This window comes from Sitodiplosis mosellana, unplaced genomic scaffold, assembly GCF_009176505.1.
Source record: "Sitodiplosis mosellana isolate CC-2019 unplaced genomic scaffold, AAFC_SMos_1.0 Smas_scaffold_1, whole genome shotgun sequence".
In the NCBI taxonomy this organism is placed as follows: domain Eukaryota; kingdom Metazoa; phylum Arthropoda; class Insecta; order Diptera; family Cecidomyiidae; genus Sitodiplosis; species Sitodiplosis mosellana.
In genome coordinates this window covers 20,549,623-20,565,308 of record NW_022595244.1, presented here as the reverse complement: position 1 = coordinate 20,565,308, position 15,686 = coordinate 20,549,623, and the positions used below count along the sequence as shown (strand labels likewise).

At 34.2% G+C, this 15,686-nt stretch overlaps 1 protein-coding gene across 1 annotated transcript; it reads left to right on the top strand.

The window, feature by feature from the left end:
• The first annotated feature begins 12,684 nt into the window (after nucleotides 1-12,684).
• LOC129567393 (putative serine protease K12H4.7) lies at nucleotides 12,685-14,656 on the top strand. Its single transcript, XM_055444251.1, has 6 exons — nucleotides 12,685-12,910; nucleotides 13,029-13,213; nucleotides 13,340-13,807; nucleotides 13,875-14,210; nucleotides 14,270-14,439; nucleotides 14,514-14,656. The coding sequence occupies exons 1-6, from the start codon at nucleotides 12,695-12,697 to the stop codon at nucleotides 14,624-14,626; spliced, it is 1,488 nt and encodes a 495-aa protein (XP_055300226.1). The 5' UTR covers nucleotides 12,685-12,694; the 3' UTR covers nucleotides 14,627-14,656.
• Nucleotides 14,657-15,686: the final 1,030 nt, after the last annotated feature.

Genomic DNA, 15,686 nt, shown 5'->3' with positions numbered 1-15,686 from the left:
CTTAAACGTTTTAATCACTGAAATGCAAATTCTACAAATGCTAATGAATGGAACATCTCATCATCTTTTTATAGTAAATTTAATCTACAGCAAAATGAATAAGATTGTTTATCAACAGATAAAAAACACATGCTGCCGTTATTTACACTAAAACCATGATGTTGCCTTGAACTCGAACTCCAGAAAAAATGACCCGATTTTAATAAATAAATCACGACTACGAATCATTGTGAGTAAGTGAGTAGCTTTAGATGAGTTTTTTTTTATCTACAGAAATTGTTGATTGCTTAAAAAAGCTGAAACAATAAAATGAGAAAAGAATGCAAATAAGACTCATCATTTATTGAAAACCTCAATTTAAAATATCAGTCCAATCCAAGTCTGGCACTTGCTCTCTCATTTCAATTGTTGGCCATGTGAGTCACGACAGTGATTATTTTTACCTTTTGCACACTCAATATTATAGCGACATCTATTATTAAAATAGCTTGTAGTAAATGCATTCATAGCATTTCCCTGTAGTTGCGATGTTTCCTATTAAGTTCCCTTGTAGTACTGACACATTCATGTTTGACACTTGTTAACTACATACCACAGGGGAATTTAATTGGTAACATCGCAACTACAGTGAAATGCTATGAATGCGTTTACTACAAGCTATTTTAATAATAGATGTCGCTATAATATTGAGTGTGTGTGCACTGAAATCAAAATTGTTTACTTTCATACATTTATGTGAGCTGAGTAAAATATATGAGAATTTTAGCTATTCTCCAAGACACGGTGTCCACAAATAGCTCCTAATTTGGATTAGATACGTCTGCCAGTGATCTACCTTGAGAGAAAAGAAATTATACATAACAAATATTTTTGAATATCAAAAGAAATTTATAGAAAATCATATGAAAAATTAAACTGAATCGGTCAAACAGTGCCCCACATTAACTGGACAGTTGTGTACACAACCGATTCTTTGGAATTTCGTTTTTTACACCTCTTAATATGTGTTTCAAGGTCGATCGTGCGTAGTTCTGCATATTTAGAAATAACACATGAGCCATTGCCAGGTCGGCAAGGCAATTGATTAAACAAAGTGAACGGAAATGATCTTTTGCTCGGTGCGCAACAATGAAATATCAGCACAAATCACGAAAGAAAAAAATTAATTGTTTTTTTCAAATATTTTTTTTAATTTTTCTAAATAAAGTAGTTTTTATGGTTTAAAGGTTTGGCTCTTTTCATAAATTATTAAACAAAAACCTAGGTCATACAACCAAGAAGGAAATGCTTGGAAGTAGTCAGATAGTAAACGGTTCAGAATAACCATTGATGAACCTTTCCAAAAAGGACAAAGACTATGTGAAGAGTTAAATGTTGTACATGTTTTGTTTGTGACTTTAGGATTGCAAAAGTCATCATTCAATTTATACCGTAGATAAATTGACGAGAAGTTTTATGTCAGATTAGACAGATCCATGTTGTTTGCAGAGTGCTATGAGTTCAATATTACACCATAAATTTTACATTTTATAGTTTTGATCAATTACAAAGGGTTAAAATGGAATAATTCCTAGTATGGATCCTACTAGTTTTGAGATCAATAATATTTTTTGTCTACTTTCAATTTAGTCTGACAGCGATCTGGGTACATCACGACATTGTAATTTTTATTTTCAGATTCGTTCATCGGTGGTCAGTTTTTGCATTGGAAAGTAGTTCCTATTGTCGATCATATGTTGTGCTCTTGTCACATCAAAAGCTAAGTACACAGTTCCTTGTGAAATGAAAAAATTTCGCTGGTGAAATCTTCACAGGTGATATTTGTATGGTATTTTTTTATTTTCGAATTGCAAGCATAATGATTTTTGATGCATGAAACAGTTAACTCCTTCCAATGTCAACACGACACATGAACAAATTCGGTTTTTGAGTTCATTCTTCTATGTGTTTTGTCTGAACAAATTTTTTTCACGGTCGTGAAAAATATTTCGCGTGCAAAATGTACGCGAAATTTAAAAAAAAAAATAAGAAAGACCAAAATACATTAAAGAAAGAATTCAAAATTCAAATTTGTTCATGATATTGGAGGGAGTTAACTGTTTCATACATCAAAAATCATTATGCTTGCAATTCGAAAATAAAAAACACCATACAGATATCACCTGTGAACATTTCACCGGAGAAATTTTTTCATTTCACGAGGAACTGTGTACTTAGCTAAAGAAACAAATAAATCAGTCATTGTACTTCTCACTAAGCATTTTTGCTCTTTGGAAATCGATCACAGTTTTTTTTTTTGTCTGAGCTTCTTTCGGTGAAGTCTTGAGTAAATACTGAATAAATACATAAATATCTAGGCTAATTTCTACGGAAAATTACACAATCAAATCACAAGTAAACAGAAAATTCTCAGTCAGAAATGTTTCTGTACGGCAATATGATAGCTGAACCGGCTGTTTTCTTATTTATTATTGATTTGATTTTGTAATTTTCCGTACAAATTAGCCTAGATATTTATGTATTAATTCAGTATTTACCCAAGACTTTGACCAAATGGTGCTCAGACTTCACCCAAATGATGCTAAAAAAAACTGTTTTCGATTTCCAAAGAGCAGAAATGCTTAGTGAGAACTAAATACATTGACTGATTTATTTGTTTATACAATACATATATCGAACATTCATCTCTTTGATCAGATTCATGGTGTACATTGTGGGTGGCTGGTGTGAATGGCTCGCAGTGATCCGCCGGTCTCGTTTATTTAGCGCTATATAAATGTTTTTTTAAATTGTTTTTATTGTATTTGCACCAAATTAATGCGGTATTCAATGTGCATTTGAACACTATATAAATTCACGTCAACAGTAAATTTTACATGAATTACATGCCCTTAATATAGGTTTCGTGCCATTTTTACAAATATAATTTTTCTTTCTTTTGGTTACATTTCATCGTTCTTCCCTCGATTGCGTTTGTGCAATTGAAGGAGAGCGGAAGAAAGCCCAGCACATTATTTCAATGAAACAACAAAATGTTCGGTGACGGTGTGCAAAGCGTGAAAATAAATATCAATGTAATGAATTTATTACGAATCATAGGATAAATACAGCTGAAGTAGAACTCTTGCTTGTTTTCTCAAAAGACCTTCAAAACTCAAGCCGCTTTTATCTAATTTGACATATTTTGGTATGGCAATACACTCACGCTGACAGTCATTAAAGAGAAATGCACAAAGTCGACGTCAACTTGCAGAAAAAATTCATTTCAAAGTCAACCGAAAAAATTGGTTCTCAAGCTGTTAATTTAAAGCTACAAATGGTTATGGCATTCGATTGAGTTTAAACATGAAAATACATCCAATTTTTTTCAATGATAAATTTCACGGATTCTTTAAAATTAGTATTCGTTTACATTTATGGCCGTTTTATGACTTGCGAAGTCTAGAGCAATCGAATGTTCATTTTTATGGTAACATTTAGCCACTGTGCAAAAATTGATGTGATCGGAAATATTTGATGAATTTCAAGTTAATGACATGTTTTTCAGATCATTAAAACGCCAATTTCAACGTATACGTTTTCACTGTCTCTTCTCAACATATCAGAACAATATTTATTTTACCCATTAAATGGTCATTGGTGTCAGTTCAGTGTGATCGACATGTGCAGATGTAGATTCGGTCAATGAGTTCGTTTGCAGCTTTTTTCTTTGCTTAGTTCGTGTGTTGAGTGCTGTGCAATTTTTTCATCCCAAAAATTTTGGCATTCGGTGTGTGTGTGTTAATTGGAATGGGCGAGTTTGGGCAATATTTTTCCGTCATAAGGATCTGTATTAATTACGTGCACACGCCAGATAAAAAAAAAGAATGCAGTTAAAGGCAAAAATGACACGAGTCGAGCATTTTTTTGTCGTTTTCAATTTCGCTTGAATTCCGTTTTATTTCAGACTGGTACCGTGTATTAAATTCAGCTGGGGCCATACAATTAAAAACTGCATAACGGAAATAAAAGTTTTTTTGTTTCCACGACGATTGAACGAATGCGATGACGAATTTCCAACACGGAAATTATCTTCCGATCGTAATGTTATTAATTTATATAAAAGTCAGAAATGTAAATATATTTATCTGATGAAAACGATGAAAAAAATCTATATTTTGCATCACATACATTTCTGAACCATTGAAATAATCATAGCCAAACGGACGAGAGCACATACAATTGGCCATGTGATAACATCGACATAAAAAAGCAGTTAACGGAACAAAAGTTGCATAATTTTGAAATATCATAATATTTGCTAGCTTCTTTTAGCCGCAGATCTGCAAATGATGCAAACATGAGAAAGACTCACCGAACGCCCGTAGAATTCTTGTTAGCATAAATTTACATTATCATTGTTATTACATATGTCATGAAAATGTTGCGGTAATGAATTACTTTGCTTGACATTCAGTCGTTCGTTTTTTATGTATGCGATGATACGATTAAGACCACGAAAACATACTACCACAACAAAGGCACTAGACACACCAATCCAGCATAAATATGGTTTTTCTTATTGAATTAAATAATAGCTTTTACTCCAATTTAGATTGAGATAAATAAATGGCTAAGTTTTCTGATCAAGATATCTAATACGCCAGAATATTTTATTATTCACATTAAATTTATAATAACGATATATAAAAAATACACTCATTCAATGCCGCAAGTGAACAAGTGCTTTGTTGAGACTGAGACTTGCAATCGAAGAGACTGATGAATATTCACGCGAATGCAATGACCATTTCCATTTGTGAAACGGACATTGAAAACGTGGTTTAAAGAAAGTGTTAAGGTGGTGGCCGAACAAATTTCGAACAAATGAATCTCTCTCTCTCTCTCCCTCACACACACTCTTCAAATGAGAATTCATTAAATCACGATGAAGTGCATTTTTTATTTTTGTACAACAGGAAATAAAACGCGTTTTTGTTTGTGGCTTGATTTTTTATGGCATGATTTAAATCTTAAATGCCACCATTAGAACAAACCAAAACGAATGAGATCGGAAATAAACATGAATGAATGATTCTCATCAACTGCAAAATTGAAGCAAATAAACAAGAAAAACGTCTGCGCACACACAGCAAGAAAAAAGTGTTAGCATTGCATTTAGAAATCATGCATTGTTTTTTTGGCTGAGCTTGTATTTGCCGGAGCCCAGAAAAGAATTAAAAAATTTCACTTTTTTCAAAGATTAATGTCTCAATTAAAAAATCATGCAAAGCACCGGCATATTCCGTCGACTTGGCATATTTATCACTTTTTATTGTGCGTTTGAGTGAGATATACGAGCACTCTGAAAATCACTACCGATACTTCTGATGCGTGTAATCCATCTCGATGCTCATAAATTTAGTCATTCCATTTGAAATTCAATGGTTGATTCCGTATCGTCAACACATGTTTGGCAATTCGCTATTCGGTGCATCTTGGTTTTTGTTTTATTATATCACACATTCACACAATTAAATTCAATGGCGCCATTTTATCGCAAATGCACACTCAATAATGTGAATGCTCAACGAAAACTTATTAAATAAAAATGAAAAATATAATGAGAATTGAATAATTGCAGTGACTCGCTTGCGCGCCCTGAATAAAATGTCGATTGCAATGCGAATGAAATGGTACAGAAGCGCCGTTGAAATGTGAAAATTATTCGGAAAGAGCGTCTGTTGCATAATAATAGCACATATCTTTGCCCATTTCGCTTTGTGTATACGCTTCGAACACAGAATTTTTCCATTTTCAAAGACGGTAGCAATTGCAGTTTGCTACACGGTTTTCATCTTACAATGCTTCGTTTGAGCATTTAATTCCGGACGATAAAGACATCAATTTCATTTTACTCGCAAAGACATATTCCACGCTTCTTTACCAATAACATTTGGCGTTCGTGTTATTTCTTTATTGCCCGGTAAACCTACAAAGATTCGAACCTACTTAAACAACAAGACGATAATTAATGGACTTACTACGAAAATTATGAATTTAAATGTGGACAAACAATGAATACTGATTTCATTTTTCTAAGGGAAAAGTATTGTGGATTTGGATTTACTATTCCAACCACTCAAACATTCACAATGTTCACGGTATTTACTCAATTTACGCAATGCCAATTAAATCCAAATAGAATCTTCAAAATTAAGATATTATCGGACGAAAATAAAGTTCAGACTATGGATCGAATTCTAATGGATTGATTTACAGTTTTAATAAAGTTGTGACCAGAATATTGTTTTTTCAAATTAAAATAGAAATTATTAATAATTTTAAAGAAAAAAATTGTTCAATCGAATATAAATGATTGAATCGATATTCCCATAATGATTGTGATATAAATTTAAGCCGATTGTTGCAAAACAGTGATAAAATTTTCAATATCAAGAAGCTAAAGCGCGAGTCTTTGCCATTAAAACTTCAGGATTTATTTCAATTGAATGCATTCTTGTTTCATCCATGTCTTTGCCTCATCTAATTCTTTTTAACTGGTCCAGAAATCCCCACATATCAAAGCATTATTTTAGAAAATAATATTCAATTCCAATGAGGATAAAAAATTGTTAATCTCCGAGAAGAGAAGTGTGTTTTTTTTAGCAAACTGCAGTCTTTTCTTGCGGAGAGCGAACAAAACAGAGCAGTAAGTATGTAGTGCGCTTGCCGCAACGCAGCCGAATGAAACGGAGAATGAGTTTGAGAGAGGTTTGAGCAATGAACACGCCCATTGCTGTTGTGTGTTTTTATGTCGTTGTGTACGTTTTCCAAGCAACGGAGTCAGTCGCTACGCTTTGTTCGCTCGTTCGTGTGCCTTGTGACTGTCGAAGGGTTTTAATGAGCAGAGGAAAAAAAACAGTCGCAACGCCCTGAACACTAAGCGAACGATTATCGTTGAAAACAAAGACAAAAAAAAAAGAACACTATGGCTTCTGTTTGACTATTTCTATGCAGTCAGATGTTTTAAGCACAAGATTTTAATGTTTTGTTCTCGTAAGATTTTTAGCGGATTGAAGGCAATTCGTATTACGTCATTGGTACATTAAATTATGGAAAATAATTAAGTGAAAAAAATTTACAAGTTGGAATTTCTGTTTTAATTGTTGGTTATGTTTTCGATAGACCAACATTTGATTAAGACGCTAGCAGCGCTTGATTCTCATTGTGCAATTAAATTGAAAATTATTCTGAAAATTTGATGTTGGAAAATTTTGATTAGTAATTTGTAAAATTCCATAAGTTTGATTATTCAATGATGGTGTTGTGTGCACTTTTGAACTTCGGGCTAGTCGTCATTGTTGCGAGTGACGAAATAGGCATTCCAATTGGTCATCAAGACGATATTTCTCGAATGTCAATCTTCATTCTCGCCATCGTCAGGGTAAATGAGGCCCACATTGAAATTATCCAATCGGATTGGTTTCAAACATGATGGCAATTTATTCTAGCCGTAATGAATGATAATCTACGAATCAGATTCGATTTGAATAATAAGCCGTACAATGAAAGATGGAATACGATTCCATTTAATGATGATGGAAGAAGCTAAAATTACTTTTCAGTATTCCAGAAGGTCAATTTCCTATAACGCAGCCAAGAAATCCTATCGCATTGCAACATCAATCTATAATTTGAGTCGACCCTTTTATATTGCCTTCATTCGGTCGGCAATCGAAACTTTAATTTCATTTAATCGAGGATTGTAATAATCCATTCATATTTCGATAAAATGCTATTTCTTCTATGGCTAAAACGTTTTACTATCCATCGTCCATATTTAGTTGGATGTTTTTTTTCTCGAATTCATCGTACCATAGTAGGTTTTTTAATAATAACTTTGGTACACCATTTAATTTCATGTTTATTATGTTTTTGTTTTGTTTCATATCTGTGTTAAATAATTACAATAATTGATCGGTCCCACGTAAATATCATATGAATTGAGCAGACAGCGGCAGACACAGGCAAACCAACCTATATGTTTGATTTGTTCATCCGTTCTACAAAATAGCAATTTTGTTTCATCTAAGTTTGGTTGTTTTTTTTTTCGTTTTCGTTCAACGCTTGCCGTGCGTCGTTTGTGTATGTGATGTGTGTGTGTGTGTGTGTGTGTGTGTGTGTGTTTCGCTTACTGCGAATTAAATAGACGCTTTCATCTAATTCTATTTAATTGGTTCAATTAAAATGGAAAATAATCGAGACCAAGATATAAATTTCTTTTCATTCATTGGCAGTTGAAAGTCTTGCTAGCTACCATATTCGCTTGTGAGAAAACAAAATGAACAACCATTTAAATACGGTCCATTACTAAGGAATTACTTGTAAATGTTGATCGGTTACAACATTTGATGTTTTGATCGATATTCGAAGATATTTTTTATGCATTCAAATTATATAAGATCATTTCTAATTGCTTGTTGGCTTGATGGGTTGTTCAATGTTAGTTTTAACATTCGATCAAACACTGCAGCAGCAAGAACACCACACAAATGTGCTGTTTGTAATTTGAATCATTTGGGAAGGGGTTTTCAATCATTTTTATGATGGATATTAATTGGGTATTATTTCGATTATTTTGAACTCAATCGAACACATATTAACAGATGTTTGAAAAACATTTGAATTTCGGATAATTGATCAATTTTTAGTGCCAGAAAGAGAGGAATAATTCTGTGGATGTATTTGTTAACATATTTCAATGGCGATTACTTTCGATCATATTTTTGATTCGATGTCAAAGATGTTGAAAATTCTTGCATCAGCTGCTCGAATGAGAATTGAGGAAGTTGAAAATTGTCAAACAACAACCACTTCTCGATTCTGTTAAGAAAAATCATCGAAATTATGGGTTCAATCGGTCCATCGGCAATTGAGATTGACTTCACATCAAAAAACGAAATTGACAGCATCAGCCTCGGCAATCGCTTGATGTTAGATCGCTCGAATGGAATTTCCTTTCGTTCCGATTCTAAATTGCAAAATGTATCGGTCGCATAGAATGAACAAGAATGGAAGAGCCTTGAAAGAGAGCTAAACCCAACAATTTGTCCATCAATTTGTTGACGTTTTTGGTTTTGGGTTCAAGATCACTTTTATTACCTCTGGCCGTTTTCACAATCGATGCATCCATCTGTAGGTTATGCTCATGGCTCTCAATTAAAATGATCAAACAAGGAAAGAGAAACAGCCACAACCGAATGAAACAGAAAAGGATGACCAAACCGACAATGAAAAGTGAAAAGAAAGAGTAGTGTGTAAAAATTCTCATTAAAAAACGCACACACACACACCTATACACATAGGCAGAGGCACTGCTGAGGAACAGACACACGATGGTTATGCAATTACTTTCGCTTGTGTTCTTCGACTAGCACTTGTCCGGTGCTGCATTCATTTGTTCGTTTCAAGGCAATTTCATATGCACATAGAGTTCCCGCAAAAGGAAACAACACTTGAATTTAATTTGTCTGGCTATCGACAGAAAGTAGGCTATTACAAGTGTTCGACGGCAATGGTGCATTTTAATTTGAGTACTTCAAATATGCGAAAAATATGTGATGATGATACGTTACGTTGATGTTCGTTTGTCATTTACTTTGACATCCAAATGGTTGTCCGTGTGTACGCGATTATAGTTTTTAGAGTTGTTAAAATGGCCTTTTTTGTGCGATGCGCTTCAACTTGATAATTTAGTTGTTACCGTGTAGCATATATGAATATATGGAGAAAAAAAAGAAGAGAAATGTCAATTAACCCTTTTTTCGTTTGCATATAAAATTGCATTCATTATTCATAGACCGAATGTGCGCCGCCATTATGAAATTTGTGTATATACTGTTTATGGGCTTAATCAAAAGTCAATTTCAATTGCACGTTGTTTTTCGTTGGCATAATCAGTTTCAACGTGGGCAATTGTGCCATTGTTGTTGAATCGAAACGCTCATTCGATGGCAAAGCGACTCGATATATTTTTTTTTCTCCATTTATTTATATCAGAGTCTTTATAATTTGGTGTCTCCTGGTAATACATGATGTCGCCGACTATGACGACGCTGGTATACTGGTTCATTGTACCTCAACCGATATTTAATTGCCACGAATAATTATGTTAAATGTGTGTACCTCTCACTCTGCTAAGTAAGTTTAGAGTTTGCGGCTAAAGTGGCGGCAAAATCGATAACAATTATTTATATACAGTATACACAGTACACATACACACACACAGCACTTCCCCGTATAATTATGATATATGTGGTGTAACATACTGGCAATTATCTAAGTGTAATTACCAAGAAAGTTACCAAATGACAAACAAATAAAAACATTTACATTTATACAAAACCCCAGCAAATGTGTGCGCTTCTTTTTTTTTTATCCATTAGCTAGGCGGCATGGAGAATTTCCACAAATCGGCTGCCAGTAAAAAGGAATGGGAATAATGATGTGATTCTTTGAATGAGCGCATAAGCGTAGTATTTTTTCGTGTTATATTCTCCGTTTTTATTTGTTGCTTGTGGGTGCGGATGATGTAGAAATTGAATTTGACGCCTCGATGGTTGTAAACCTGCATTGCTGCCGCAAACGTGATGGCTTCGACATATTTCTCTCCCAGCGGAGAAAAAATGATCGTTGCATAGACCATTCTTTACTGCTGAACACCAAGCACTATTATCATAATGAAAGGAAATTTTTGTTCGCCATAAAGTTGCATCCTATATCCGTCGCACTTGAGCCGAGTCGAGCCAACGAAAGAGAAAATACTTGGTTTAAATGTTTGCCCATAAGTGTCTATGCATCATTACACCAGTCATAAATTTTCTACAAAAAAAAAAAAAATTATCACGAACGCTTTTTATCGAGAGAAAGAGCAAGACTAGCGTTTCAACAGCACACTCAATCTGCAAACATTGGACGAAAAAGATTTCAAAAAAAAAAAATAAATTCAATCCAACGAACAAAAATAAAAACGAATTTTGTTCAGAAAAAATGTGTCATGTAAAGCGTATGCACCATAAATTTCATTGCCTATCATAATAATTTCGTTTTTTCATCTTGTTCGCTGCTCATTCCTCTTGGCCATAGTTGTCGTTCCCTTTTGTTGCACGCTTTCTTGCTTGCTTGCTGACCAAACACAACTCTGTTCCTCTCTCTCTCCCTCCACATTTTAATAAGGCCTCTGCATTTTTAAGACTAAATTATTAATTAATAAATACATTGAGAGAGGATACTGCATTTGCGATCACGTTCATTTTCGATGTTCAACGCGCGCACACAGGAGACTCACATACGTGATTGTAACCAAATACAATTACACTCATTCATTTGAATCAAGTTTGCCACAAGTTCACAATCATCTCTTTTTCCGCGTCGACAAAATACAAAAAAAAATAATCCCCAATTGATATAACAACGAATTGACTGTTCAACACACTCATTGAGCACGCTCATCATCACGTGGTATCGATGAACATGATGTCCAATGCACCAGAAAAAAAGAATAAATAAACATAAGCAACATGCTTAGAAGAATGCTTGTAACGTTTATAAAAGGCGCCTCAACTAAATCACCGGCACAAAGCCACACAGCAGGTATCGAAATTTCAACAACAAATCGGAATTTTTCACCGCTGTTCTTGTTCCCGTTCTTCCTTTTTTGACGCGCGCGCACGCTCTCGCGATCGCACGTCCTTACATCTTTATGATCGTACATTGTAGCCGTGTTTCCTTAAGCCTCCTGCACCAACGATATATATATTTTCTGGATTTTATGGTGAATTAGCTGAAATGAAATAATGCACAATTAATAAATAGCAACATCGTTGAAATACGCACATTGTCAGCTTGATCTATATTAAAAATGGGAGAAATAACGACTTGATGCCGAAATAAATAAGCGGATACTCTTATCAAAAGCCGGCATGTACCCATCCAAACTATCGATTAGATAATAAATTCTCAATAAGACAAGACACAAAAAAACATAGAGAATAGTCAACTCAAGCGAAATGTGCGTGTTTCTTAAACGAAAACAAAAAATGTGTTACGTTTGTCCAATGAGTTTCATGCTCATGATAAAGTCACAAAGCGTGTCAATCAACAAATTTGATCCATATTTTCAATTGCTCTGTTTTTGAACGACCTTCCGAGTTCAAATTGTACAAGATTTTATTTTAAAGCAAATCACGAGATTTGTCTTTGTTCTGTGCCACGATCACAACAGAAATACAGTACATCCAGGTGACAGAATTGTATCAAGTTCGACGCCCGCATCAAACACGCGCTTAAACATGAAATCACGTCAACGAATACTGTAGTCAACGAACTATATAGTGCTATAAACTAATTAAATCACTTGAGATTAGTGAGCATTTATCGACACTTGGACTCAATCATTCATTTATTTGAAACAATTAATCGGAACAAATCAGAAGTATCAGGGTATTACGTTTTCTGTATTTTGGGGTCGCAGTTTTTCTGGTTTAAAAAAAAAACGTGTGCAGATAATGGGCCCTAAATAAATCAATTCTCTCGAAATGAATAAAAAGCACATCGTCTCATTTGATCCGAGTCAATTGGTTTTGGTTCATTCACATGTTGACATCGCGAAAACGATTAAATTCTGTGGAAATTGAAGTGAATAGTGAAAAAAATGTTCAAACTATCAGCCCTCTCATTGGCTCTGTCGTATTTGGCAGTAAATTTATCGAAAGTGGAAGCTGTTACGAGTGCTTTAAAAAGACAAACGTTGATATTTCATGAACCACCGGTTGAAAGTAACTTGGAAAGAGCCGATCAAGTAACAGAGCACTATATTACGCAGCGTCTTGACAATTTCGATCATCAAAATGAACGCACGTTTGAAATGGTATTAATCGAAAATACTGTTCGAATATTTGTAGTTTTTTTTTTTATTCAAGAATCTACACTACATTATATACGTTGAAGTTCATCCAATAATCAAAACACCAATTTCTCTTTTCCAGCGATACTTAAAAAGTGATGTTCATTTCAAAAGTGGAGGACCAGTTTTTATAATGATCGGTGGAGAGTGGCAAATCAGTCCGGGTCATATTTTGCCTGGCCAGCACATTTATGATATGGCCAAAGAGAATAATGGTCTGCTCATTTATACTGAACATCGATTCTATGGCAGAACCAGACCAACGAAGTTAGTTTTGAGTTTATACAATAAACCTGAACATTTTGCATGATTATAATGTTTCTAAGATAAATCATTATCAGCGCTTTTATTAGATATAATTCATTTTAACACATAACCTTTTCTGCCTCATAGCACAACTTCAACAGAAAATCTCAAGTATCTAACCGTTGAACAATCGTTGGCGGATTTGGCTCATTTCGTACGAAAAATCACATCCGATAAAGAATTGAATGCGACTGGTGGCGTGATTGTGGTGGGTGGTTCATACTCAGCGACAATGGCAGCCTGGTTTCGCCAGAAATATCCACATTTGGTGAAAGGTGCATGGGCTTCAAGTGCTCCACTACAGGCAAAATTGAATTACTTTGAGTATACTGAAACTGTTGGAAAGTCGATTCGAAAAATTGGAGGCGATGAGTGCTACAACAACATCGAAGGGATTTTCGAATCGATTGAAGGCCTTATTGATAGCGAAGATTCGGATACGATGGAGAATTTGTTCGAAATTTGCGATGATTTTGATATAAAAAATATTCTGGATGTTTGGAATTTTATTTCATCGGTGAAGAATATTTTTTCGGGTTTTGTTCAGGGATATAGGTAATTTTAATAGTTTTAATTATACCATAAATTTTGGATTATCAAATAAATAGCTTGAACGTTTTAGACCAGGTTTGATCGAATACTACTGCAAAGTGTTTGCCACCGAAAATTCGAATGCAACAAATGATATTGAAAGTCACGAACTTTATCCATTTGCACAATTATTCCAACGAATTTTCCTGCCACCAAGTGAAAAGTGCGTTTCGATGAACTACGAAGGCGATCTCAAAGAACTGAAAAAAGACAATACTTCACTGGCTTTTGCATTTCGGCCATGGTTTTATCAAACTTGCTCGGAATTCGGATGGTATCAAACGACAGATTCGGAAAACCAACCATTCGGCTCAAAATCACCGGTCGAATTTTATCTAAGACTTTGCCAAGATATTTTCGGCGATGTGTAAGTCATTAGAAGATGCCCTTTCAAATAGTTTTCATTGAATTAAGTGCTGTTTTTAGATTCAAAAATTCAACATTCGAGAACAACATCAATCATACCAACGATATGTATGGTGGCTTTGATCCGGCTGTAACAAATGTGTACTTTACACATGGTTCGCTTGACCCATGGCATCGAATGGGGGTTTTAAAAGATTTGAATGAACATTCCCCAAGCACCGTTATTCCAGGTTTGAACTTTGTTTTTTCAGCTATATTTTCATTCACACATTTTCTTCAACTTTGCGTTCATTCGTATCCATAGGTATTTCACATTGTCGAGACATGGGCTCAATAAATTATAGCTTAGACTCGAAACCTTTGATCAGTTCTAAAGTGAACATTCAAAATCTGGTGAAGAAATGGTTGAAGTATTAAAAATGAGACCATTTAGACATTTCCACTTGAAAACGTGCCTGGGCACTATAGTGATTCATGTAATAAATCTCGAAAATAATTTACAAATAACAAAATATATACGTAAATAAAATCATTTTCATTATTTTCTTCACATTATTTTTCACTTGAACTATTTGACTCACTGCATAAAATCATCAACAGTGCGAACTACATAAATGGGATTTAATTGGAATGATTTTTGTAAAAATTGTTCTTCTATTGTTTTTTTATTACTTTTTCGAAATCTCGAAGATAAAAAGTTATTTAGGTAAGACTTGTTTGTCTCTAAAATCACGTATAGAACATTTTCTGAACAGCATGCATGAAACCATTATAAAATTGAGAATAATGGGATTTCGTAAAGCATGAACGATTGATCATATTGTGATTCATGTAATCGGAAGAAAGTTTCGAAAGATTTGAATAAACATTACCCAAGCATCGTTATTGCAGATTCACGGCTTGATTAAAAACCTGGTGAATTTCCGCTAATTCATACTTTGAAGGACTAAAACTTCAAAATGGTTCTGTGTAGATGTATCTCATTGTGCATCATCCTTGGTTCAATCAATCGTACTTTTGATTCAGATGTGCCAATTTGTTCCCAAATAAAAATCAGTGAAAGAAATGGCTAATAAGTCAAAAGTAAGTAATTTCGTGAAAAATTATTAAATATGCTTAATTCCAGCATTGGTTGTGAACCTCAAGAGCATTTTAAAATTAGTAAACTTGCATACAGAAAACAAAACAATGTTTGTCCTTGAATGAAGTTCATTTTTCATTGGAAAATGAATGAAAAAGAGAGGCAATAATTTCTATCTGCATCAGAGACACATGTAATCGCCAATCGTCGAAAATGAGCGAAAATTCCAGTGGCTTGTAGCGAAATAAATAATACAATCTGTTTTCACTTCTTTATTTCTCCTTTACTTCTGATTTTGGCAATGTATATTTTATCTGTGGGTCTGGCTAGCTGGCTGGCTCGTTGACTGTTTTGTTTATTTGACTTGTGTTGCGATTTTTCGGAAGAGAAGAAAAA

What these genes read in the sequence shown, in the direction of transcription:
- LOC129567393 (XM_055444251.1), top strand. Translation starts at nt 12,695, where the DNA reads ATGTTCAAACTATCAGCCCTCTCATTGGCTCTGTCGTATTTGGCAGTA. An exon ending in CAAGATATTTTCGGCGATGT is followed by an intron (nt 14,211 to 14,269) that starts GTAAGTCATTAG and finishes TGCTGTTTTTAG; the next exon opens with ATTCAAAAATTCAACATTCG. An exon ending in CCCAAGCACCGTTATTCCAG is followed by an intron (nt 14,440 to 14,513) that starts GTTTGAACTTTG and finishes TCGTATCCATAG; the next exon opens with GTATTTCACATTGTCGAGAC.